Below are 27,804 nucleotides of genomic sequence, written 5' to 3'. Positions count from 1 at the left end.
CTGAATTGACCATTTGCCATCCAGGCAGTATTCACATCCTTTCACCTGAGCAATGATTCTCAGCCAACTGTGGGCTCCTCTCTCATTTACCTAAAAGTGGCTCATTCTTTACAGTTCACAGTGAATTTTTCCTCCTTTACCACTTACTATTTCACCATCAATTAAGGTCTACTACTTTTGAACTATTAGTCTTATAGTATGAAAATGGCATTTAGATTCTAATATGTAGTGGTTTAAAGTATTTTCCAATTTTTTCCCCTTCTCTCATTATAGACTTCCAAAAGGAGTGACATCTGATATCATTTCCCTATGTACGTTTATGAAAACATCACAGTAAATCCCACCATCACGTACATCCATATATGCCATACTTGTATAATTATATCAAAATGTATTCTACTGTCATGTATATCTAAAAAGAACCAATAAACGTTTTAAAACTATTTTTTAAAAAAAGGAGTGATGACTTTTTAGTCTTACTTTTAACCTCTGAATTGGATACCAATTAAATTTTGAATATAATTTAATGAACTATTTAAAAGGGTTTTTTTCCTATTTCTGATCAAATTGTCATAAAATACTTATTGAAAACCTTACATTGTTTTAAATGCCATAGAAAAATATGACATAACCAGACAAATAGATCTAAGAAATCATCACTATAAAAAATAACTCAAGCTAAGGTTTGGGGACAGATTATGCTTTCTGCTGCTCAAAGATTGCCCAAAACACATGACCTCCCCCACAGAGGCAGTTACTCCCAATAGCAGTTTGGCTGCAGATGGCTCACTGCAGTTATCATCTTTAGCTCTGCATATTAATGCATAATTTATTTTGGTTAAAAAATAGACAATACCATTCCTCAGATTTTGATAAGGTGCTCAGCAACTTGGTGAAGCAATTTCATTTAAAACATCCAGAAGTTAGCTGGCTATTTCCTCTCTGAAATTGTATGGATTACAATTTTCTGCTGCATAATTCAGCAATCATAAACAAACCTTGTGATATGCAAACTATGCACTTTTTCATAAACTGTAACAATGTTCATCACTTGCTAGCAATAACATTTGCAAATCCTCATAAATAGGATAGAATATAGAAGAACATTTTAATATGTTTGTCAGGGTAATCCAAAACAAAGAAAACTGACACTTTCACTAAAGTACAATTTGTAAAATAATTACAGCACATAGACATGAAAGTATATCTATATTCTATTACAAAGAAAAGAGGATGACAAATTAGTAAACTAAGTTTACCTACATTATATATTAATACTTTTAGACTGCCTCACATATGGTGATTTCGAATTTTAATACTTCAATTGATTAACACACACCTCAGGCAATCACGCAATTTTGCAGCCTGTGATCCAATGGCTCCAATTAGACAATGTTTGTGCAGTTATTTGAATAGCTTATTAAATTTTCCTTTTATGATTTTATTTTAAAATGAAAAATGAAATAATAAATTACATTAGTGAAATGAAGCAAAGGTCTCATGAATTTAATATAAAGAAAGAAATATGTCAGATGTTCACTGGAATTAAGCCAATCGATTTTGTGTTGACTTGGAAAAGACGAAATGCATTTTTGAAAATATATGAAATACGTAAATTATAGCTTCAGTAAAAGAACAAAATGTTTTGTAAAGGAATTTTAGCCTTTTCTAGCTTGTCCTGAACCCTTATAGCTTTTAAATTACTCAAATTTAACATAGTTTCATGAAAGTTTAAGGAAAATTTGATTTTGAAATGATGCTTAATCACTTTATTATTTTGTATTTTCCCCAAGAATCCTATCTCTATTTTTCATTATCATTTATTTTCTTCTGATCATTTTTCAAATCCTTGTCTGTAAATATGAAGATCTATGCATTAAATTTTTTTTTCAGTAGGTTCAATTTTAGAATCCCTAATCACATGTTCATATAATGAAATCTGCCACTTATTTCTTTTCTTTTACATAAATAGAAATCTGTTGCCAAGTGTTGTTGAAAGTATATTCTGATAAATGATAAAAATATCATAATTCTATGAATTGTTCTGCATTTAATAAAATTTTTATTAGAAAAATAAACACAACAAAAAGATGATTCAATGTTTTACATCAGGTAAGGCCAGATCTCATCTATAGGTACTTTATTACATTCTACTTTAGAAATAGGATTTTTCCATCTTTTTTTTTTTTTTTTTTTTTTTTTTTTTGCGGTGCTGGGGACTTTTCCATCTTAAATTGCTAAATTATTGGCTTTTCTAGACTTTGAATTCTGTTCTTGACAGTAAGCAAAGTTATTACCTTTATAATCTCTATTATCAAAATTAACAAAATAGCTGGCTCAAAAGAATATGAATTCTAACTTTCCTATTCTGTACATTCACTTTTAAAATGTGAATGCCACTTCAATAAGGGAACATTAAATGACAAAATACATACACATTGACTAGTAGTGTTTGAAATGCACAGTATTCAAACTACCATCTCTCATCCCTGTGACAAAGAACCAATCTGCTTTCTTTCTGAAGTAAGAAAAAGGCAAGAAACTTTGTAGTGAAGTTGTTGCTAAGTAACTGGAAGTATTTTCAAGTAGACTTATAGTAATATCAGCAAGAGTGTAGCTATGTGAAGGGCAGAACTAGCTAGCACTAGAACCAAGATCACCTGATGCCTTCCTGATGCCTGTAATACTGCTATTTCTTTAAGGGAAATTATTGTACACTTCTAGTAGATAATCTGTATCTTTGTCTTCAATGCAATGCCTTTGATATTTTATAAATAAGACCTCACTTTTATCTAAGTTAATTAAAACATGGAATTGGAAGAAGTGTTAGATGTCTATGTTTTCTCAAGGGACATGAACAGCAAGTGAGTTAACCTACCCCTGTGTTAAATTTACTGATCCAGTAAATGATTTTGTTAACTGTATATATCTGCTTTCACAGAACATCTGTTACTACCAAGCTATATAGATCATTGTATGACTTGTAATAATACATAACAGCAAGCTTACTAGATATAATAAGTCAGCTCTTCTAAAAGATATCTGAAACATCTAATGAGTTAAAAGCTGGAAGTAAAAACAGTCTTAGTTTTAATGACTCAAGTATGAGTACAATATGAGGTACACACACACATTCAGGAAGAAGCCACACAACAAGGAAAATGTTATAGTGGACTGCTTCAAAGATTTAACCAAAACAAATATGGTATTCTTAAATACATATAAATAATACATACTTTTAAATATTTGAGCCATTCTATTCCTTTAACTTCATTAGAAAACTATTCTGAATAAAAGTAAATTATTTTGTTATAATTAGGATATTCTTATTTTAATAGTATGAACAGGCATACTCTTATCATACTTAATCATGGGAATTTTCAGAGTATTGCAAAAAAGAACTAGATAGTATAGCAAAAAGAACTAGAGAATAGCCTTTGTCTTCCAAAATATACACAGCTTTCACAAAGAATGATGAAGAAGTTGACTAAACAGCATCACAGACATAAGATATTTCAAATTTTCATTGTTAAATAGAAACAAAAATTCATAAAAATTCACCAAGTAGAATACTGCTGAGGTTTGGATCTGGAATATGCCCCAAAGACTCATGTGTTAAAAGTTTGGTCCCTACTATGGAACTACTGGGAGGAGTTGGACACTATTAAAAGGTAGGGCATAGTGGGAGACCTGTGGTCACTAGAGGCATGTCCGTCAAGGAAACAGTAGCCCCGCCGCTGGTGCTTCTTTTTGTTCCCTAACCATGAGGTGAATGTTTTTTATCCACCATGTGTTTCCTCCATTGCGCACAGTGTTAGCACATACCCAAAAACAAGGCTAAGACACCAAGGACTAAAACCTTCAAAACTCTGAGCTAACAATATAAAAAACAAGAATTTAAATCCTTTATCTATCCCTTCGCATCATATACTTGGTTAGTCAATCACTTGAAGATTCAAAACTTTTAGATTTCATCAGGGTTGATTTTAGTTACAACATGAATTCACAAGTTGAAAAAAAATACAAATGTCAGTAAAAGTGTCCTCTAACACCAAGGCTGCGCTTCAGAATCCTTCAGAATCAATCAGTATTAAATTTTGCTTTTAGTTATTTGTTGTGGTTGCCATTATGACCTTAAATAATGCTTTGATTTTTTTTTTACTTTTATTCTATAAATTTAAAATGTTACCCATCTACAGCTTGCATGAATTTTTTCAAGCTGAATTTTTTTCAAAAGACAATACTATCATCTATTTTTAGGAACAGGACTAGCTCTCTATGGAAAAACATGAGTTCTTATTTATAAATATTTCAAAGGCATTGCATTGAAAACAAAGATACAAATAATTTATTAGACATTTATAATAATTTTCCTCTCATAAAATGACCAGTTCCCTACCTCTACAGGAGGCAGGAATGAAGAGAAAAATCTCAAAATTATACACATTCCTGGATTCATTCCTCCTCTTCCCTATTTACTGCCTTCGCCCCTTGACTCTCAGCCTCTGTTAGGACTATATGCATCAATTAGACCCTTACTCGCCATTCAAAATTTTTGAAGCTCAAGTCATTCATCAACTTCAAGACTAATCTTCCAATGATAAGAGTGAGGGAACCCCACAACTAATCTCCACCCCTCTCTTGGTACATAATATAACCCTGCTGGACTTCAGTTTTCTTCCTTACACTGCCATCTGTCACACCATATGTTTTATTGATTTGTGACTTCACTAGAAAATCCACTCCATAAGGGAAATATTTTTGTACATTTTGTTTATTCCTATTTCCCTGGAGTCTAGAACATGCCTGAAATACAGGAGATGTTAAGTAGTTGAATACTTTCAATGTTGTTTAGCTTTATCATATAGGAAATTTCTGAGTCCTGATTTTCCAGGTCATTATGGGGTGCATTTTTACTCTCAACCAGCCCATTAATATTTTCATGTGATAACTATCAATGAAATATCCACTTAAATCTTTCTGAGGAATAGTAAGAATTTTTATAAGTTATTTATTTTTCCTGAATGAACCCTTACAAGTTTAGGTTTATATGTTTGTTTGTCCTATTAGTTCATTTCTATCATTCATATGGTATTACTGCTAAAATGTCTAGTTAGGCTCTTGCCTCCACTCATTTATAGTGAATGTCACCATTATTATAAGTAATTAACAGAACTTATTCTGTGTAGTCAGCTTTGTTTTCCTCCTATTCCTCTCCTTTGAGGGCAAGTAAGATGGTGGTAAATAAGTAAGGCCAACTTTGCTTTGATGGTAATAGATTTAGTGCAGTTGACTCATGGTTGAGATTTTTTTCTTCTTCTTCTTCTTTATAACACTTTGTTGTGAGAGAGGAGTACCTCTACTTCTACTCTTCTTTCAAACACTTCCAGTTTTCTTAAGAGGGCCCTTCTTGGGCAGTTCACTTCTTCATTTGGAAAACATTCGCTGATTGTACAGGGAGGAAAATGAAGTATCCCCATTCTATCATATCATGTCTTATTTATCTCTGATCTTTACTAGAATGCATGCTCTTCCCAGTGATGGCTAGGAAAGAATCTAGGGGTCCTAATTGTTCCTACTGCAGTTTTTAAGTCTATTCTTTGATTACTACCCATAAGCCACTACTACTTTTTATATTTGTTGACTCCAAGTTTAGGGCCTCTCTCTGGTTCCTTCAGAAAGCCACTTGTACAATGGTTTTCTCGGCTCTTTGTTGAACTCCTTCCCATTTTCTAGGAGTTCCTCAATACAGTAACTGGTGTTACTGGTGCCCTTTCACCTTTTCTGGAATTGCTATACTTTTAATCTTTTAAAAAGTGGGATCTTTAGAGAAAGCAGATGAATATTTAAGTGCTTAGTGCTCCTTTTGGAGAGGAACTGTGTGGCAGTCTGCTTTGAATTTGAGGTGACAAAAAAAAAAAAAAATTCCTGAAAAACCTGTGGTTAAAAACACCAAGGAACTTGAAAAAGACTATCCTCTTTTTTAAATGTTCTTTCAGTTATCCCACCATGAGGAATATCTTACTGGTTTGCTTTATCCACAGATGCCAGTCTCCTGATACTTGACATAGCTCTACTCTTTTCTTACCAGCTCTTTTTAAACAAATCCTTATTCCCATTGCCCCTGCCAGCCAATTCTGTTCCTCACTAGAACCAGAAGCAGCAACACAATCACCTAAAAGAGGCAGCCAGTTAAGCCATTTTACCCAGCTGGAGAATTTCAGTCATATTGTTTGTTTTGACTTTTTAGTAAATAATGAAGGTTTTTATGCATTTCTACATATGCAAGACTAGGGGTAATTTCTTTTTCTCCTGAAACGTGGTCATATTTTAAAAAATAAAATATCTAGTTTTAACCAAAAGACTAATTAATATATCATGACCTAAGAAAATAGCAGGGAGCAGGGCAGAAAGCTACCTAAATTCACTTTCATTGCTAAGATTTGATTCATTATCAACATTATGAAAAGTGACAATTCATTTTCATATACTGTAAAACTTCAGAAAAGTTGGGAGAATTACCAAACATTAGGAATAAGCCTTTCAATCTGGCCCTAAATCTAGCTTGCCTGAGTCTAAACACTGAAAAAGATAAAACAAATCCACAAAAACAACAATAAAAATGCTTTTGTCACTAATCAGAAGTCAATGTTCAGTTTCTGTGTCAGAAAGTAAGCCCAAAAAGACGACCTATATTGTAGTGATTAATTCCATTAATGGACCAGGAAGAAAAGCTATACTCATAAACTCCTTTTGGCATCAAAAATCTAGGCTTGGAGCCAATGGACTCTTAAGGTTTATTTGGAATAGCACACATCTCCATATCCTCCAAGGAGGGCAGTTAATTTAAAAGCCATCCTCACACATTGATGTCTAACATGTCTGTGTGTAGCAGGGGTAGGAGAAAAGTGGGCAAATTTATAATTAAAGAAGAAAATATGCTCCTAAATCTTGTGGCTGAGTATAGTAACCTCTCTAGTCCTTTCTCCCCAGAGGTTGTAGTAATTTAAGTCAGGATAGTCACAAGTAAATATAGTCATAATTCTGATGCGTTGGTTAAAAAAAAAATCAGAGAAATTCTTCTAGTCTTTGCATTACAAGAGACCAGTATTCTGTTTTACTCATTGAATACAAAAGTCATAATACAGAATTACTTGCATGAAAAGGTCAAACTGGAAAATAATATATTCATGTAAATTGTATTACCAAAGAATGTCCAGCATCTGTCCCTAACTTGCATAGACAAACTGTTTAACGAATCTGAATATTTGAGGGCAACTTGGCAGATGCACAGAAATTTACTTTTTCATGGATACCTATAACAGTTTAGAAACAGTGATCAGCCCCCAAATTTCATCTACCTTATCTCCTGGAACAGAAGTTTTCAGCCTCTACCCAGCTCTAATGTCCCAACTCTGACCTCCAGATAATTCAGGAGTTTAAGGAGTTGGCCATGTGGTGAAAAGATTAGGGAAGATAAATTTCTAGAATTCAGAATTAGAACTGATTGTATTTTTTTCCTTATGGAGAAAAATAAAGTTAAAACAAAATATTATTATTAATATTATTGACCAAATATGTTTAGATTGCTACCTCAGAACCCAACAACTTCTGATGTGTCTATGCAGAAAACAATGTGCAAGTAAACTTTAGAAGTCAAATATATTTAAGATGTTAATATAATCTGTTTTGCAATATATTACAAGTTCAAAAGCACATTGTATACATAAAAAATGCTTTCTCATATAAATTTTCACTTAATCCTTCTAACAACCCAATGTGTTTGACAGAGAATGTGTTCTTATTTTTTTTTTGTTCTTATTTTTATATTTTGAATGATGCCACTATAACAGGAAGTGTAAATTACTTGTCCAAGCCTACTCAATCAATAAGGAATGCTTTCCTTCACTTAGCCAGTGAGGACCTCTGCCCCCTCAGTGTCACATTTCCTACTCCTTCAGTACCCACCTATATGTGTTCAAATTCCTATTATCCTTCACATTCCTGTTCAAGTACTTCTGTTTTCATAACAGAGCTCCAAATTCCCTCTAATAGTGATGGCTTTTTCCTTTGACCTCAGCACTGTCTCTTTCCACAGGAGTAAACAGATTTGGAATCAAATCTGCTTTGAGTTCCAATTGAAAATTTACTATCTGAGGAACTTACTAACTAAAGCAATCGTAGCAACCATTTGAACACCAGTTTCCTCATTGATGTAATAGAAAAAAGATAATATATGCCCATGGAACTATTTGGAAATTTAATTTTGATAAAAGAAATAAGAAAGAATTATGTGGACTGGAAAGCCCTATATAAAGTTATAATTCTCTATCTTTCTGATGTGCAATTTTATTTCCCCATTTCTATTTTAGAAAAGAATTCATTATGTAACAAATATTTTATTCTGTCATAGCATTCAATGGTGCTTTACAACTTGGCATTTGATACAATTTGGAAAACGTTCAAATGCATGACTACCTTAATCAAGGTATGTTTTAGAAAACAGACATCACATCACTACTACTGAATATAAAAAGCAAAAAAATATAACTTCAACCTATCTCCAAACTCACTACCCATTTTCTCCCCATCATCCAGCTAACCTGGATTTATTCCTGATTCCCAACATATATCTTCCACTTTTCTGTCTCAAGATCTTGGTCCAAGTCATTACCCTTTTTCATGTTCTCTATCTGTTAAAACAGTACTTGTCCTAATACCTAGCTCAAATGCCATTTTCTTCATGAAGATTTCTTTGATCTTACTCACTGGAAATGAGTACTTTCTACCCTGAAATCCATATTGTTCCTATCCCTCACAGCTCTTAACATCTGTACACACACCATATTTCCTTGTGCATACATTTTCTAAATGAGTACATTTTAATCATGTAAAGATCAGCATTCATGTTTTAGTTATATTTATGTCCCACCAAACATGTAGCAGAATGTAATATAGTACATATTCAAATACTATCTATCTTCCAACTAGTAGCTATACAAATAACATATGTGGTTTAAATTCCCAACTGCATGTATTTACCTTATAAATTGTCACCCAAACATAACAAATTCAAACATTGATGAAATTATCATTATTTGAAATCATTATGACTTTTTCTATTGAGATAGTATACTATGAGCAAAAATATATTACCAAAATTTTAAAAACTACATAAACAAACTACTTATAATCTAATTTCATTAATTTGAATGTAGTGTGTTCTTATTAAATACAACATCAGTAAAGAATAATGTACTTAAAATGTTAAAGCACTTAATATGACTTTTGGTTAAAAGAGTGAATAGTATTTTAGAAAAAAAACAAATTGTCATATTTTAAATCTACATCATTTTCATTTTAATTAGCACCCAATTTAACATAACAGTTATCAATACTCATCGTTACAATTATCATAACAAAGATTTCACTTACAACAAGAGTATACAAACCTCATCTCAGGGATATTCAAATCAATAATCCTTCACTGCCTGCTGTCAGTTACTTCCTGGGTATTCACAGATATGATGCATGGTCAGCCCACTAACAGCTGTCCTCCAGATGGACTCCACATGCCTTCTCATCAAATAGGGGCTATTGGATCTGCTCCTCTTATACTCTTTTAGACCCTGCATCTATTCATCCCCATTTTACTTATATATTGTCCCATCTTCACTGTATCCTTTTGTAACTCCAGAGAATTTCCTAAGTTCTGTGCTATTTTATGTTTTGTTCTTTTGTTCCTTCCCTATAGAATGTCTCCAATCCTCTACCTCCTAAAATACCACTTTATTCCAGGCATTTAAGTGCTGAGTTTATATTAACTGACCAGCTGAGAATGACTTTTCTATCTTTAGTCTGATAAACAGCCTATACCTATCTGTGTTACTCCTGTGCTTTTATGTGTCGTGGTTAGGCAGACTTACCTAGGTACAAGCCTTGGAGATATTAACTGTAATCGTCAGAGAAGACACTCATCAATGCTGAACTTGCTCTAATGGATCTATGCCATTATCAATGACTAGCAACTAATGAGGTATACATGCTCTCACTGTGTATATCAGAATTCAATTTTACATTAAAATTGTATATAGAATCTGAGAACACTGTCCAATTTTTTCTGAAACAAACTTGATTCCAGTCAAGAATATCAAAATTTTGGTAGGTAGGAACATCGATTTAAAACTTAAAGCAATATCATTTTATGCCAAATAATAAGTAATGTAGATATTACACAGAGTGAAATGAGTAGGAACTCGGAATCTTTCATTCAATTTGTACTTGTTTTATGTGCTAAATTTTCAAAAATTGTGCAATATTTGGAGATTACTGGAGAAAATATAAAAAATTAATTGACAATTGAGAAAGAAGGAAGAGGGGAGGGAAGGAAGAACAAAGGAACTAGAGGAAGACAATGTCATTGTATCATACGAGATATATTAAGCATCATTTAAGGAGGTGATGATATGCTTTAAGAACATGGATTCTGACTAAATGCACTCACCTTGGTTAAATGAGGATTGGGATTAAAACCACAGAGGCTACAGACAGTGGTCTGACACTCAGTGCATGTGTTAAAATTGGCCTTTTCTGGAATATGCAACAGAAGTTCAGTGGTATTGCAAAGAGGACAGATGGTTTTAGAGAGGCCTTGTACTGGAGTCTGTGCTACAGATGGAGAAGTTGGTGGTGGTTGTGGAGTTTTCTCAGTTACCATTTGGCTTACTGGTTTTGTAGACTGCTGAGCTGAGGGCTTTGCTGGTCCAGGCTGCTGAGGTGGAGGCTTTGCCTGGCTAGGCTTCTGAGGTGGGGGCTTAGCTGGGGCAGGCTGCTGAGGTGGAGGCTTAGCTGGGGCAGGCTGCTGAGGGGGTGGCTTTGCAGGGGTAGGCTGCTGAGTTGGAGCCTTTCCTGGCCCAGGCTGTTGAGCTGGAGATTTTCCTGACCCAGGCTGCTGAACTGGAGCCTTTCCTGGCCCAGATGGCTTAGCTGGAGACTGTGGTCCAGGTTGTTGACCTGGGGCTTTTGGTGTAATGGGCTGCTGGGCTGGGGACTTTGGCCCAGGCTGCTGAGATGAAGGTTTCTCTGACCCAGCCTGCTGAGCTGGAGGTTTTATTGTCCCTGGTGACTGGGCCAAGGGCTTCACTGTACCCTGCTGTTGAGCAAGGGTCTTCCCTGGTTGCTGGACTGCAGGCTTTGTAGGCCCAGGCTGTGGTTTTTCAGGTCCAGGCTGCTGGGCTGGAGATTTTCCAGGAGTTGCCTGCTGAACAGGTGATTTGGATGGGCTCTGCTGTGTGGGTTTAACTGGTTCTCCCCGAACTAAGTCTGACTGTTTCGCCTGAGGCCTGGTTGCATCTCGCTGAAGTGGTGATTTTGCCTGGTCTGTCTGAGCAAGCTGGGCAGGCCCATGAAGTGGCTTTCCTGTACCAGGAGGTTGTGGTTTAATTTTTTCTGGTTGCTGAGAAGATGCTGATTTTGGAGAGCCATCCTGCTGAAGTGAGTCCCTAACAGGTCCTTGCTGCTTGGGAACCAGCTTCGGTGACTGTTGCTGTGGTGGAGGTTTTGTGATTCCTTCAGGTTTTCCCTGATCCTTTTGAGCTACTTTTTGTTTCTTGGTGGCTTCTTCCTGGGATACCTCAGAGTCTGATATTAAATCAAAAGGGTTGAATTTATTTACAACAGAGGATACAGCACTTAAAGGGTTAACTTCAGAGAGAAAACCAGGCATCATGCTAGACTTGTGCTCTTCCTTAAAATCAGTTCTGGACTTTGATTCTTTCAAGCTAATAGTGGAAGGACTCCTTCCGGGTAATTTCTGCTCTGACTTAAAAGTATCTGTAGTTCTACTTTTACTGAGACCAGGTTGAGCTGGACGCCCAGGGTCTGGAGGTTTTCCTGGTTGCTTTGGAGAATGACTACTATCCAACTCTTGTTTCCTAGAAAAGAAAAAAAGTGAAAACAGTAGAAGTTACTTCAAATCAAAATAATATTAAAAGGCTATCACTTTGTTATATTCCTCAAAATTATGAATGCAAAAATGCAAGTAGAAACAATTAGGTAGCATTCTGTGAGTGATCATAATGGTCTTACTAGGTTTTTAATATATGGATAGAAATTTTCAACAGGGAGGTAAAGAAACAATACTTGCAAAAATTAAGATACAGTTTACAAATACTTATAATGAAAATAATTTACATATATACTTGACTCTTCCCATACTTAAAACCTAATTAAATATACATTTAAATTATAAACCTAACTAAGTCAATGCAATGTCCTATTGTAGTTCTCATGTGGTCACCAGTGCATCTTCTTTTAATTAAAAGTTATGGTCATAGAAAGTCTCCTAAGTACTAGGATCATCAAGAAGTAAAAATATTGATTTTAAATTGTAGGAGTTTGCTTGACTTTGAAGCTGTACATTAGTTACATAAGTCATACAATGTGACATTAGGGGGGGTTTGTATGGAGGATACATGTTATCTTTCCAGGGACACTAAGAAATTTGATAACCTATTCATACTTTCTCTATCTAGAAATATGCATCAAATACTGTGCTTATTCAAATTTATGGAATAAGGACTTCTACTTTCATTAGACATTCTTAAAAACCCCATCTTTTTGTTAAGACTAATGTTACTTATTTTTTCAAACAGATAATTCTTAATCTGAAATTTCCACTCAATGTTAACAACACATGCATGCTTAAAGCATCTTGAGATATAGTCTGATATCCAAATAACAGCAAGCTAGGTATGCCCACCCTCCCACAATCAGGAAGTCTGTTACTTTCATCAAGTGAATACAGTGATCTTTATACTCCATGTTTGCTTTAATAATCTTATTTATTATTATTAACATGGGTATAAAGATGTAAAAAGTAATTTTAAAGTTTCCTTTAAATTTGTAGAAATATATATGAATTTATTTAAAAAATCATTGTAAATATTATTAATTTTAAATGACTATGGTTAAATAATTAAAATAGGTGTTTCTTAATATAAATACATATAATTTACCTAAACATCACATTAAATACATTTTTAAAGTAAGCCATTCTTTACATATAAAGTTGCAACTAAAAGAATATTACACATTATAGTGTTACAGAAAATAAGTATTTTGTTTGCTATTTACTGCTTTTTAATTTTAAGTTATATTTTTCTTTAAAGGAGACAAGGGTAAAGAAAGAAAGATTCAATAGCACCTAAAATATGATATGATCACAATAAGGCTCCACAGATTTTAAATCGGTGTGCCAAAATTTACCTATTGAAGTACAATACAAATTTTTAAATTTTGTACCATGCAATAATATGAGTTTTTCAGAACTTCCCTACTGATGTAGAAATCTGAGTACAGATCATGAAATAAAACACAGAAGAAAGAAGCACTACTTAGAAATAGCAAAGACTCAGAAAGAAACAATCTATAAATGGCAATGTAGGCAAATATTTGTGATAATAGTAAATGCCAAAATTGAGAGCAAGCTCCTTGTACCACAAATTATAATTTTATGTACTTCCTACGAACAGTAATATTTTAAAATTCTTCCTGTCAGAAAAGATCTATGCAGCAATGAATATTGTTCTACCATGTAAACTTAAATTTTGGCTGTTGCAATTATGTAAATAAAACACAGAGATCAGAGAGTGAGAAATAGAAAATCATTAAGAGGAGATATCAGCTTGATACCAAACAAAAACATAAAGCTGACTTCCTTAATTATGGTCTTCTGTGAATTTTTGTTGTTTTATCAGTTGTTTTGTTAAAAGAAACTAAAATGTAATCTGTGCCTTGCACACTGGACCATGAACCCTAGAGAGAGTGTATTTCACTCATCTTTTCATCACTAGAACCAAGCCTGTAAACTAGTAGATGGGCATTAATGTTTGATGAATTAATGAATAAATGAATGGTTAACAATGAGCAAACTGATGAATGAACATATCAGGTTTTTGTTTTACTCTAGATTAATGTTTCTTGAATTCTTTTCACTTAAAATTCTTCTACAGGCTTTCTCCCATACTAATGGAAACATTCCATACTCATTTTAGAACCTGGACTTGTCCTGTTGCTGTGGGAAAAAAAAAAAAAAAAAACAGCAGAGCAGGTGGCTACTCAGTAGGGGAGGACCAAAGGAATACTAACAGAAGTAATCAATTCAGCCAGCATTCTTATATTCTCAGAAAAGTTTTCTAGTAAGCCCTTCTCATATGACAAACCTCCAGTCATAATAGAATGAATAGAAGAAGTAATAAAATTGTACTTCCCTAGGTCTACAATGAATAAAAAATCTAGGAGACTTTTATCTGTAACTGCTTTCTACTTGTAGCTTGTAGGTACTCAGGTTTAATGCTATCTCCTTTTTCATTTTACTATTGTCATCCCCAGAGCAGAAATTTTCTTTCAAACATTAGTAGAAAAAATATTTCAACTAAAATAAGGTCAATATGTTTGCAAATATAAGAATGTAAAAGCAGCTGAAATAATAAAATATTTTTGGATTTTCATAACACTCTGTAAGATTAGTATTATTAGTCCTATTTAGAGACAAGGAACCTCAGGCATATATTGGTTGTGAAGTGCATGTAATTTGCTATGAGTCAGTTAAAATCAATAGAATAAGAACCTGGTTTTGGAGCTGCCAATCTTTGTTTCTTAAAAGTAAAAAAATAAATCTCAGCATGTCCAATTTGTATCTATTTAACATCTGAACTTCAAATAATGTGGATATAGTCTCATATACATATATAAATTAACATGATTCTAAAAGTCTAAATGACAGACCTATGTTTCTCTGCTTATCATATATGTGGACAATTTTCCAAAAGTTATGTACATTTTACAGAAATCTTTTAGTAATGATAAAAGCATTTTGCAAAAATCAAAAATATTGTTATTTGAGTATCTGGAGGAAGCCTTCACCAAGAACTATTTAGGTCACAGATCACCTGTTCATAACAGTTTCACCATAACAAACTTATGAGTGGAGAGATTTAAGAGTATATTTTCTAATAAAATACTACATAAAGTAACATTTTATGGGCTGAAATAATATTTCTCAGTCACTCTCTGAATAGAAAAAAGTTAAGAATCTAAAAATCAAAGACCATACTTTTCTTGGTATTTGTAACCAGCATGCTAGACCTGTTGCATGTGCCTCTTTGGAAAAATTATAGATGAGCTGGCATACATTTCTAAAGGGCTAATAAAAAATACTGTACCATGTTATTATCCTATGAAAATCTAGTATATGAACAATAAATGTTTTTCTAAGTCAAGTTTTCATGAAGTAAATAAAATAAATACATATTGTAAACTACCATTGAGGGTAATAGAAAAGTCAGGCTTTATATAAAAGAAATGGTCCAATACATGAATATTATTAAATACCAAAAAGCATACTTAATATAATGGGGCAAATTTCCACCAGTAATGATTTTTTCCAAGATAAATAATGGTTTTTACCTGACAGATTTTCCACATTTAAGGTATTATGTGACAATACTGTAACCATCCATAAATTTTTCAATTTCTCCTATGTTAACTTTAATATTTTAATTATCTGGAAAAATTATATATTTATATGATAGTGACTAGGCTAAAATGCTCCCATTTTATGAATTAGAGGACTATACATTGATATGTCCAGGTCTTTTGCATTTTCAATATCTTTAAAAAAGTGTAGATTTCCCTTCAGTGTCATAAAGATGGGATGATTTCAGGACCATGGAAAGAGACTTGTTCTCTGCTGAAGGACCAAAGTTAGTTTGTTTACAATTATAAAAGCAGGGCAAGCTCAATGATTATACCCTCTTTGTACTTTAATTTGAAAACAAGTAATTTATGGGATGAAGAAAAATAGAAAAGGAAGTGAATATGTTAATTTCAGATTAGCTCTCATAATGGCCTATACAAGTTGTCACTTATTTGTTTTGTTTTTTAAAGTGTGTACTGAAAACTAATTTTAAGGTAATAAAAATTCACATGTTCTTCCATAGACTGAAAGTCACTTTTGCATAAAAAAGAGCAATGGTTTAAAAATGACATATGCTACTTCAGAAATACATGTACAGCACCTGCTCTGCTGTGACCAAACCATCTGTTTAATGCCACAACATATTTCAGGGTCTCAAAACTGAATATATAAGGTGTGTTCATTCTATGCTTTCTACCTAAACAGCTCCTGTTCTCCTCTGGGGGTAGGGTGGGGAGGACAAATCACTTCCAGGGAGATTAAGGGTATTGTTATAGGGCTATTTAGACAACACTCGCAGAGAAAAAGACCCCGAAAATGCTGAGAAGGTTTAAACAGATAACAGGTAAACACCCAACCCAGCTCTATCCATTTTCAAACACGTCCGCGTTGTATTAATGGAAGACTTCCAGATTAGTAAAACACTGGAGGGCGTCTCTCCATGCCATCCTAGAGGGAAAAGGTTCCAAAAGGCCAAAAATCACAACCTAAAATCACAGTTCCAAGAATGCAACCCTTTACTATCCCACTAGAAACTCCATAATGCATCATTTTTATTACGCCCATGAAAAAGCTTTTGATCTCTTTATCGCCACCCCATTAAGGAGAATGAAATGAACGGAGGCGACATATATGTACCGCCGTGCTAGCACATACGGGTTGGCACATATGTGCACGAGAAGCTGTACATATATGCCCGGACATATACAGCATGCTGTGCGTGCCTGTGCATGGAAGGCGACTCCGCAGCGGCCGGGGGAACGCTTCCCTTGGGCAGCCCCTGCGCCCTTGACATGACAGCAGCGATCTGTCTCCTCTCCTCTTCGCTCAGCTGGCTCAGATCCGCCTCCATGCCGGCCGGGATCACGGTGTGCAAGGGGGTCCCTGCCCCGCCGGTCCCTCCTCCGGCCGCAGCCGCCGCCAGCCCTTCGGGGAGCCCTTCCCCTTCCAAGCTCGCCTCGTTGCCCATGGCTCTGGGAGACTCGGGGCCGCTGCGCTCCCGCCTTGCGCTGCGTCCCGGTCGAGAAGCCCGCGGCCAGAGGAGCAACTGGAGCCGGGTCCGCCTGGGGCGTGCAGGCTGCTGAGTCCCTGGTTCAGCACCGGCACCTCTGCCGGGAACGCCAGACGGGGATTAGTCCCGTTTGCAGGTGACGCCCGCCTGAGCCGGTGCCTCCTCCATGTTGGACAGCGCCAGGCAACCTTTGCAGAAGACGCCTCCAGGACGCCGCCTCAACGCCCCGAGCCGGGGAGAAGCAGATCTGAGCGGTGCCAGCCGGGCGCCGTCCGCCCCTCCCACAGTGCCCCGCCTCCTGCCCGCGCCCTAGCTGTGCGCGTGCGCCTCCGAACAGGTGATGCCCGCGCCCCTTGCCCGGCCCACTCTGCGTCGCGCTGTGTCTCTCTTCGCTCTCCGCACCGATTTAAAGGAGCCGAGCAGGAACACTGCTAAAAGCCAGGACCAAAGAGCAGACGTTTCTTTCAGGCATATTTCAGGATGCCTCAACTTGAGTTTTAGCAGACCAGATTCAAGGGGGAGCCGGGAGGCACTGAAGGGAAGTGTCTGCTTCTAGCTTTGGTTCCTGGGATTTGTAGTTTCTTTCTTTTTCTTTTTCTCTTTTCTTTATTTTAAGAGAGGATTTTTTAAAAATCCTAGGAAAGGGTTCAGGTAACTGGAAATGAAGAAGAAAGACCCCTCATACCTTTGAGGGACATTTCCCCGAAGGACGAAGAATGGACTTTGCATTTAGAACTTCCCAATTAGATTAAATCTATTTAAAGTGATACATAAAGCAAGCAGTTAAGGTTTTTGAATCCTTATAGCTTGTGTTGAACTCTCAATGGAGTACACAGAAGTAAAGGATTATGGATAATGGGAAATTTTGCACTAGGGAAACATCTAGATTGTTAACTATTAAAATGTTATAGTGATGTTGAAATATTGAAGACAAGATTTTTATCCCCTTCCTCCTCCACTCCACGCCCACCTTTTTTTTTTTTTTTTCACAAATATGGAGAGAAGATCCCATAAAGGTAGAGTCACACAACTGTTAGCAGTAGAGCTATAACTAACACTTAACTTTTTCAGATACACCCCTCGCCCCCTACACATACACTTTTCTTGCCACTCCTTTTCTTAAGCGGGAAATCATTTCAGTCAGCTGTATCCATGGGTTTTTGTTGTTGTTGTTGTTTTGTTTTGTTTGTAGATGGACACGATACCTTTATTTTATTCATTTAAAAATTTTATGTGGCACTGAAGGTCGTGTCCCACACATACCAGCCCCATCACTGAGCTACAACCTCAGCCCTCTGTTAGCTGTTTTGAACAAAAGACCTGACAAGAACAATTAGAGGAAGAAAAGTTTATTTGGGGGGCCCACAGTTTAAGTAATCTCAGTCCACAGATAGCCAACTCCATTTCTAAGGGCCTGAGGTGAGATGGACAACATGGGGGAAGAAAGTGGGAGAGAACTGGGATCATGGCACCAGGAAGCAGAGAGAGAGAGAGCTGTGCTTCACAAGGACAAAATATAAACCCCAAAGGCAGGGAATGACCTCCACCAGTCACATCCTACCTGCTTCAAGTTACCACCAAGTTAATCTCTATGAGGGGATAAATGCACTGATTAGGTTAAATTTTCGTGACCCAATCATTTCACCTCTAAACTTTCTTGCATTGTCTCACACATGAGCTTTTGGGGATATCACATAACTAAACCATAACAGGACTGTTCTATTTCAGCAGTGGATTTTCAATTACAATTTTTCTATTTACATTTTCTCTCAAAGTAAACTTAACACCTCAACTGTTGAGGTTAAATTCAAAAGCTAACAATTCAGAAGGAATAAAAAAAAAAATCAAAGGAATAGGTTGCTCAGAAGGTACATTTCCAAGTTTTTTCTATAATAATTATATATCTATATAATAGATACTGTGCTTTTTACTTGTTTTAAAACTAAAAAGTAGCACAGTTATAATAATTAATGATTATATTTGTTGGTTTTAAAGATGGCTAGTTGTCAATGTCATATTACTGGCAAATTTCTTACAGAAACTTTGAGTAAGAATTGATTCTCCAATAACATACTGAGAATTTTCAAAGTCAAAATTGCAGGAATCACTCATTGAAATAAAGAAGAGAATACTCTTCACTTCAAACAAATCAAGATTAGGCAATGTAACATTCAGATGGCCACTTCTGTTGTCAAATATAATATACTCATAACTCCTAAAAGTGAGTTTTTTTTAAGAAGGACGTAATTAGGTACAGGAATTGAATCATAATCCCTTCTCTTTTGAAATAGGTAGTTGCTCCATGGTCCAGGCTGCCTGGGGATAAATAGCATTCATAGATGAATATGAGAAAAAGGGAAATGGTTTACATGCTGGCTGTTTTCTCATAATATGCTCAGGTTTTGTGAGAATAAAATAATATTTGATGTTTCACATCCACAAACCATAAGTTTAAAATTGATAAGATGAATAATCTTTCAATCTCTAGACCTAGAGTAGTAATTATGCAGAGAAAATATATTAATTCCATATTCTTTGTCATTGTTAATGAAAGGAACCATTGAAGAAGAGAGAAGTAATTGATAATCAAAATACAAAGTCATATTGCTAGATAAAGAAAAAAGCAATAATTTACAAGATATGAATATCATGTAGCCCATTTTGTGAAGCTATCGATTTGCTTTCTCCTTCCCTCTTCTTTTCTAGGAGCAAATATTCTCAGAAAACAGGAGAATGAGTTGTATGATAGGAAGAATAAATGGACTGTGAAACAAGAACTGATGTTGATGGCACTTTGGAAATATTTTGATTGTCCTCTTTTTAAATTTATTTTGCCTTTTGGACCTTTATAACTCTGAGTTTTAAAAGAGCTTTTATTTTTCTCTAAATCTTCAATTTGGGGTTAGGTTGCTTGTACTTCCTAAGTGGTTTTGATCTAAGGAGAAACACTAAAGCAGAGTCCAGGTATATTCCTTATGTGTGAATTATTAGAAATCAAAGGAGCAAATATGAGAAGGTAAGTGCTGCAGATAATTTTATGAAATGTCTCCCTGATTACCAGAAAAATATCAGAATTAGTTTAATTCTGTAAATGAAATGATAGTGCTATATCCAAAATTTTTTTTGTTCCTTGTTCATTATTTATACTTAGTGTAATAATAATGTGAATTTTGATGTAATTCAACAAACTGATAGTTCATATCTAATAAATTCAACTTAATAGGTTGGTCATGAACCAATTTCTGAAAACCTCTACCAATACATACTTTATGTCCATTAAAATGGCAACTCCATTGAACCAAAGCTTTTCCTTTCATTTAAATTTTGTCTCATTTTCCCAGGTAGTTTCTAATTTAATAGATAGAAGCCAATGTAACCATGATAATTCAAAACAAAACATGACTAGAGAATGATACTTGGGAAGAGGGTAGAAACATCTACCCATGTCCTTGCAGATTCCATTCATCCCAGGATTAAACTAAAACACCATCTGTATACTGCTGTATATGAAATAACTGATTAAATCCAAGACTTTGCAAAAGTTGCAGTTAAAAATATTTCAAATATGTAAAATATGTAGTCTCACTAGTTTTTAAATACCTACAATTAAATTATCTTCATATAATCTGCCTATTAAACTAAAAATAATTGCATATACTTATTAAAATCTTTTTAGAAAGTAATAATATTAATATCATTATGATAGCACTAGTGAATGTTTTGTAAAACAGGTCTTTTGTAACTTAAATTTGAGAATATAAATTAATTCAGGCTTTCTGGAAAACAATTTGGCAACAGTTATTTATCAATAGCCTTAAAAAGATTCTTAATCTGTGATATATTTCTGGAAATAATTTCTAAAGAATCATTTGAGTTATGAAAACCGGTTTTGTGAAAAAGATGTTCAGTGATTGTTACGTATGATAACAATAAATTTAAATAACCATTACTGTCTCAACACATAAGAATGAAGAAATAAAATCTGGTACAAGGAGGTAATAGTACTTTACGAAAATATTTATTTAAAATATAAGAAGTTATGACATGGAATATACCATAATAGTGTTTTCATGTGATGTGTTGAGTGATTAAACTCACACTAATCATATTCTATCTTTAAAATACATGACCTTTTCTGTATGATGAATCTGTAAGCATATAAATATAGAAAATATAGTTTATAATTTTTATATTGGTGCATATAGAATGTTCTTTTTTTAAAATAATGTTCCTTCTCTAACAGGAGATGATAGAGGATTGTGTTCGTGTAGTGAAGAAGAACCTGCAGTGGCTTAAGGTTCAGCATTTCATTTTTTGTGACAGTTGAGTTGCTTCTGAATTGCTGCTCTCAGCCATTTTTGTTAACTGTACTTTAAAGTGGGATTTACAGCTAGAGTGGAGGAAATTCAGTGAGATTACAGTTGATTATGAACTGGTTTCCCAATTTTAAAAGAAAAATCATAAAGATGTCTTAGAGAAAACTTTGAAATCGATTTTTGAAATTCTGACATCTGAAACATCATTTTTTTCTTTAATACTATTCCAAAGTTAATCTGTAATTTAAATGAACAAGTCACTTACATTTAAACTATGTTCCTATAGACATATGGTGTGTAAAATAGTCATAAAATTTGTTTGTCACTTTAAAATATGCAAATTAAAATATATTAATAAGTCATGTTATATCTTAGATGATTAAGCATTATTTGTCAATTTATAAATAAACTTTGAAATCTACTGTATAGAAAATGGGGACATGTGTGCATGTCTTATTCTTGATGATTTTTGAATGACAATGTCTAACTTTAAATCCTCTCTCTGCCATCTTATAACTACTTGGATATATATGTCAATATGTCAGTGCTTTTTCAGATCTTGAGGTTCCTGTAAAAATGGATAAAATAATATGCTACTTCTCTTCATGGTTGTGACAATTAAATGAGAAAAAGGTGTGAATGTAGTTGTAAATTATCAGATATACTATCCATGTGTGGTAGATGGTTACAATACTGGTCCTCAGTAAATCACAACTACCCATATCCAGCACTTGGGAGTGGGACAAACACACCTCCCATCAAGAGGTAGGGTTGATTTCTTTACCCTGGACTGGAACTGAACACTTTGTTTTTTTAACCAAAACTATGTGGGGGTTGGGAGTATCATATAATTTCCCAGGTTAGCTTTCCAGTTTTGGCCTCTGTGCATCCTAAGAACTCGAAGTTCTAAAAAAGCCCAAGTTGTAAGACTATGTGGAGCAAGAAGCCTAGTTATTCTATCCTTTAGCCATCTCAACTGAGGCCTTAGTAAAGCCCCTGAAAGCACACTGACCCAGTTGAGATCCCTGCTGACTACAGTCCTATAAACAGGTGAGAAGAGCCAAAATATTCAATCAACCCAAAGAATCACAAAAGGCAGTCAGGGCATTGAAAGAATACAGAGCTTTATATCCAAGTTGATACACATTGCAGACATAAGCAAAATAGCAACTGGAGTACAAAAAGTCATCTGACATCTATGTTTCAGTCAATAATATCATATGTGCTGAAGTGCAAGGTTTGTTGTGGTTTTAAATGAGCACCATAGTTTTCCCACATGCTAATTCCAAGCTCATGGGAGAAAATGTTGGTAGATTTTTACCTTGTATAGGTCTGTGTGCAAGCAGAAAAAAAAAAAAAAAAACAAAACATGACTTTCAATAAGGATGTGTAAAATGTAATTGGAAAAAAAAATCACAGATTATTCATATTGCAGTGCTTAAATTCCTAACAGAGTATTACATGTATCTATAGCTATTTTGAAAATTGTTACTATCAGGGCCTCACCTCAAGATAATTAAACCAGAATCATGAGGTAAGTTGACAGCATCAATATTTTTAGAGCTCCCTAGAGAATTATAACATATAGATTTGCTTTAGGACCACTGCTTTGAAAGGATAGCAAGTTTAAATATCAGAATTACAAGACCAAAGACCTGGAAAGGCACTTGGGATGCAGTCTAGACTTTTATTTGAAGCTGTAGCAAAAGCTATCATTAGAAAATTTTAAAGAAAAAGGTAGAAGGCACAGATTACCTTGTTTAAATTGGTATATCTGCACTTGGAATATGGGGTACAGTTCTGGTCACTGCATTTGATAAAATGTGTGATAGAACTAGAGAGACACAGTAAATTAAAGAAGATTAATTAATCACTTCATTCTGGAAGATTGAAGAGGGTGCTGTAGCCTATTACTGAAGAATATGAACATAAAAGTTCACTCAAATCTGATAAACTGAAATTAAAGGACTTTTTGAATACATGGAAAAATCACTTTCAGTAAAATAAGCAAAGGTCTGGTTCACTTATTTTTCTACATCTGATATTAGGTGAAAGATGCTTCCTCTTCACTAACATCAGTATGGGGCAAATGTCCAACCACTTTTAGAATTGTTTGACCTTATAACCAGATTCCACCTCTGAAAAATGTGTTGCTTTCAGGCCTGGCACAAAGGACTTCTAGTGTATGCACCTCTGAAACACAAGGGATGGAATCAACAAGTTCACTCCAAAGGTTCCATGGATTGAAGGTAATAAAGCCATTGGGCAGGTTCCATAGAGTGACTTTGTGTGGAATTCTACTTTCCTTTACTAAGATCACCTTGGGCTGTAGTTTGGATCTTAAATGTCCCCCAAAGGCCCTTGTGTTAATGATTTCATCCCCAGTGTTGCACCTCTTGGGAGATGAGGAAGACTTTAAAAGGTGGGTCCTAATGCGAGGTCTTTAGGTCTTTAAATAACTGTAATACCTCAACCCCATCCTCGCTTTTTTTTTTTTTTTTTTTTTTTGCTTCATGGCCATGAGTTGAGCAGTTTTGTTCCAATATGCTCTCATCATTAGCCTAAAGCAATAGGACCTATTCTTCATGGACTGGAACCTGCAAAACTATGAGCCATAATAAAACTTTTCTCTTTATAAGTTAATTATCTTGTATAAGTTAATTATCTCATGTATTTCATTATGGTGACAGAAAGGTGACTAATAAGCCTTCCTTGAACAGTTTTGTCAATGTTTTTATCAGCTTTTTCACTGTTGTGACTAAGACGACCCAACCAGAACAATTACAGAAGAGGAAAAGTTTATTCGGAGGCTCATGGTTTCAGAGGTCTCAATCCATAGACAGCAGGCTCCATTCCTCCAGGCTCCAGGTGAGGTGGAACAGCACAGCAGAAGAGTGTAGCAGAGGGAACCAGCTCACATGGTGATCAGGAAGCAGAGACAGACTCTGATCTCCAGATATAAAATATATACTATATAGCTACCGCCCCCCCCCCCCCCCCCCCCATTAACCACTTTCTCCAGCCACAAACCGCCTGCCTCCAGTTACCACTCAGTTAATCCCATCAGGGATAAATTCATAGATTAGATTAAGGCTATAACCCTATCATTTCTCCTCCAAACCTTGTATTGTTTATACGTAAGCTTTTGGGGGAAATCACATCTAAACCATAACAATCAATGAGGGAAAATATTATGTTTGAGCCATAGTAGATTTTTGTTTCTTGGTCTTTTAAAAAAGTAGTCTGTGTTAACTAATACAAGATGGATTGGAGGTATTTCTTTACAAAAGAAATTACCTTTAATAGAATATATCATCTTTTTTAAGGTAGCAGGATGAGTATGTCTAGGTACCTCACTGATTCCCACATGTGCCTTGCTCTCTTACCTCTATAGCCATTTCTGCTTTTCCTCAATCTGCCAGCATTGTTTCCTTGCCTCTTTCCATCCAGGCATTTCTTAAGCTCAAAGCCCATTTAGCATGATAAGACCTTTTCCTATTCTAAAGGCTATTATTATTCTCCATTATTTTTTGAGAATATTATTATTCATTTGACATTCATTTACATATGGTCTTGCTTTATTTGTTTTACTGTTGAGCACTGAGTTCTTATAATGATGCAAATTATTGTTATTGCTCTTGGAATCCTATCGGTATCTAGTGCACAAAGTGAAACTTGAGAGCCATATGATATTGCAGTCACCATTATGGGTCTGTTTTGCAAATGGTTAAACTTCAGAAATGAATCTCCAGCATATCTCTGGAATCATTTACACTATTGGTATCTAGTGCACAAAGTGAACGCTCAAACCAACAGACATGAAGTGCAATATTCAGTGAGAAGTCTTCAGGTTAAAAATGTGTATGATGCAAAAATTACATTCATTTCTTTTGTGGAGGACAACTATAAAATGAGGGAATGATTTAATTGACATTAAAAAAAAACCTCTTTTATAATTATGCAATTCTAACCCATGAATGTTCCATTGTATTTAATATATTACCAAGACCCTCTGTTAAGAATTTTATCTATTTTTGATCTCATATATGCTTTCTGACAATCTTGATATATACTACTATTTTATCCATTTGATAAAAAATAGATATTCAGAGAAGTTATTTAAATTTCTTAAGATTATTTAACTAGTAAATAAGATGGAATTCAAACACAGTTCTACATGAATCTAAAACCTAATTATTTCTCCCCTACACTAAAACTGCCTTTGATTTCTAGTTGGAAAATAAAGATTTTTATGGGCTCATGGATAATACTTGTTGTGGTCACTTTATGACCTTGTAGAATACACTATGTATTTTGGAAATGAACACAATGTAATAAATTGACCAAAAATTATAAACATAATTGGAAAATAACCTGTTTGTACTTCGTTTAAATATTCCATGTAACCAGAGGTGAAAAAATGAGACTATCAAAAATTTCAATGAAAAAATTCTTACTATTCTGATTTTATTAAATAATTCAGTAAGAAATTATCCTCATCGATTTATCATTTATATTTTACATACAGCTAGATGTCTTATCTCAAACCTTGGGGTAAGAATTGAACCATACACCATTTCAGGAACCATTTGGAGAGTGTTTAATTTTATTCTAACCATGGTCTAGATTTGCCAGATTAATAATTGATGAATAAGCTGAGGATGGAAAGAATTTTATATAATTCTGCCTGAGGCTTCCCATGTCTTCCTCCACTCAACTTACTGCTCACATAAAAAGATCAGTGTCTGCTGTTGGCAGATGGTCCATAACCTGCCTGCAATAATAATACTTCATGTTTTCTAATGGCATTCACTGCAGGGTACTCAAACTTCTGAAAATTGACAGCCATATGATATTGCAGTCACCATTATGGGTCTGTTTTGCAAATGGTTAAACTTCAGAAATGAATCTCCAGCATATCTCTGGAATCATTTACACTGGAGAAGTTTAATTTTTTTACACAATTTATTTTCATCTTCCATCTCAGAGGACCAAAGACAGCCCCATCACAGGTTCAAAATCTGAACTCTTCAAAGAAAAAAAGTAATTATATCAATCTAATAAATGATACTCCAAGATAGATAATCAGGCTGTTTTATTGATTTTCTTGCAATTCTTGGCAGAAAGCAGTGGCTATTTTCAGTCATGGGTGGTAAAATACCCAAAGAGAAGCTGCTTGAGATATTTTCCATAAAGGAAAGGCTCTTTTTGAAGAGAACAATGTAGTTTGTTTTTTCCTAGCTATTTTACATGATTCATTCCATTCTCAAATGTGTCCTGAAGACACATTTTGGCACCATCTGGTGCCAAAAGCATGGCTACATCTTGCAGCTTACTGGTCAGCTGTAGGTGGCCAAGAGGCCAGGCCAGTCTTAAAGTGTGATCTCTGGGCTTGGCTTAGTGGAGCAGGCTTTCTCCATTCAGCAAAATAGTTTTAAATACCTACTATATACTGGTGCTTGAGGAATAATGGAATACAGAAGAGACTACTTTCCTGTTCTATAGTTTATATTGTTACTGAAGTAAAAAGACATTTTAAAGAGTTGACAGACTTCTTATTTTGAGAATGAAAAGCTGGGATTTTTGAACAAGTCACCTTGTTAAAAAGAAGGAAGAAAAAAAAAAGAATGAAGAAGTTAGACAAAATTCACTTTAAAGAATATGAATGTACATCAAAGAGCTGACAATATAGTAAGATAATACCAGGTCAAAACTCAAGGGAAATTGGAAATAGTGAGCTCCTTTTGTGCAGAGAACATTTGCTGATTCACAAAAAATGTGCATGATCCTTTCAAAAGCCTTCTTGAATAAGGGGGAATGAAATAAGAGCATAGACCCTGCAAAACGTATTGAGTCTAACTTGAGATTCTCCCAATAATAAACTGGAACACCAAAGGCTACCTGGTAAGGGTAAACTAGAATAAGATCACTTCCTTCTTTAAATTGCTTAAGTTTGCAGGGAAATACAAAGTGCCCTGGACTATTAGTACCTCTAGGTGAAAGGCAGAAGAAAGTGCAAACCATATCTGGAGGAAGGCACTTCTACCCTAGAACTCTATGATTTTTGCCATTTCTGGGAAAGAAGAGGTGTCCTACGCAGAAATTTAAGGTTTTTTCAGGAGAGCTGGTGAAATGTAGCTAAAGTTTAGAATGTCTCATAAGAAGAATAGGGAAAAAAACTGCAGAGATTGGAATTTAATTTAAAAAAATTAAAAACAAAAACAGAGAGCAATAGAGGGACCCACCTGATCCTTGAGCCAGAGATTAAAGTAACTACCTGTGAGCTTTCTGGGCAAAGTGTGGTCCTTGAGCCTTTCAAATCAAACAAACTTTGGAGCCTAACCCCAGACCTCTTGCATTTTAATGTGCATTTTAACAAAATACCCTGATCATTCATATGCATATTAAAGTTTGAAATAACAAATGAGAATAATGAAACCTGAACTAGATCGGGAAAATGGAGAACAGGAAGAATTGATGGAAAAATAGATGTAGAGTAT

At 34.8% G+C, this 27,804-nt stretch overlaps 1 protein-coding gene across 8 annotated transcripts in view; it reads right to left on the bottom strand.

The window, feature by feature from the left end:
- PCLO (piccolo presynaptic cytomatrix protein) overlaps positions 1 to 17,215 on the bottom strand; it is a 426,214-nt gene extending 408,999 nt beyond the window's left edge. For all 8 annotated transcript variants that reach the window (XM_079150544.1, XM_079150545.1, XM_079150547.1 and 5 more), the window contains exons 1-2: positions 16,702 to 17,215; positions 10,505 to 11,933 (exon numbers count right to left, since the gene is read on the bottom strand). In XM_079150544.1, the coding sequence (XP_079006670.1) occupies positions 10,505 to 11,933; positions 16,702 to 16,946 (1,674 nt within the window). In that variant the 5' untranslated portion in view covers positions 16,947 to 17,215. The remainder of the gene's footprint in view (positions 1 to 10,504; positions 11,934 to 16,701) is intronic.
- Positions 17,216 to 27,804: the final 10,589 nt, after the last annotated feature.

This window comes from Sciurus vulgaris (assembly GCF_902686455.1).
Source record: "Sciurus vulgaris genome assembly, chromosome: 8".
Taxonomy (NCBI): Eukaryota; Metazoa; Chordata; class Mammalia; order Rodentia; family Sciuridae; genus Sciurus; species Sciurus vulgaris.
Note: the sequence above shows the minus strand (reverse complement) of the source record. Positions and strands in the feature narration are given on the sequence as shown.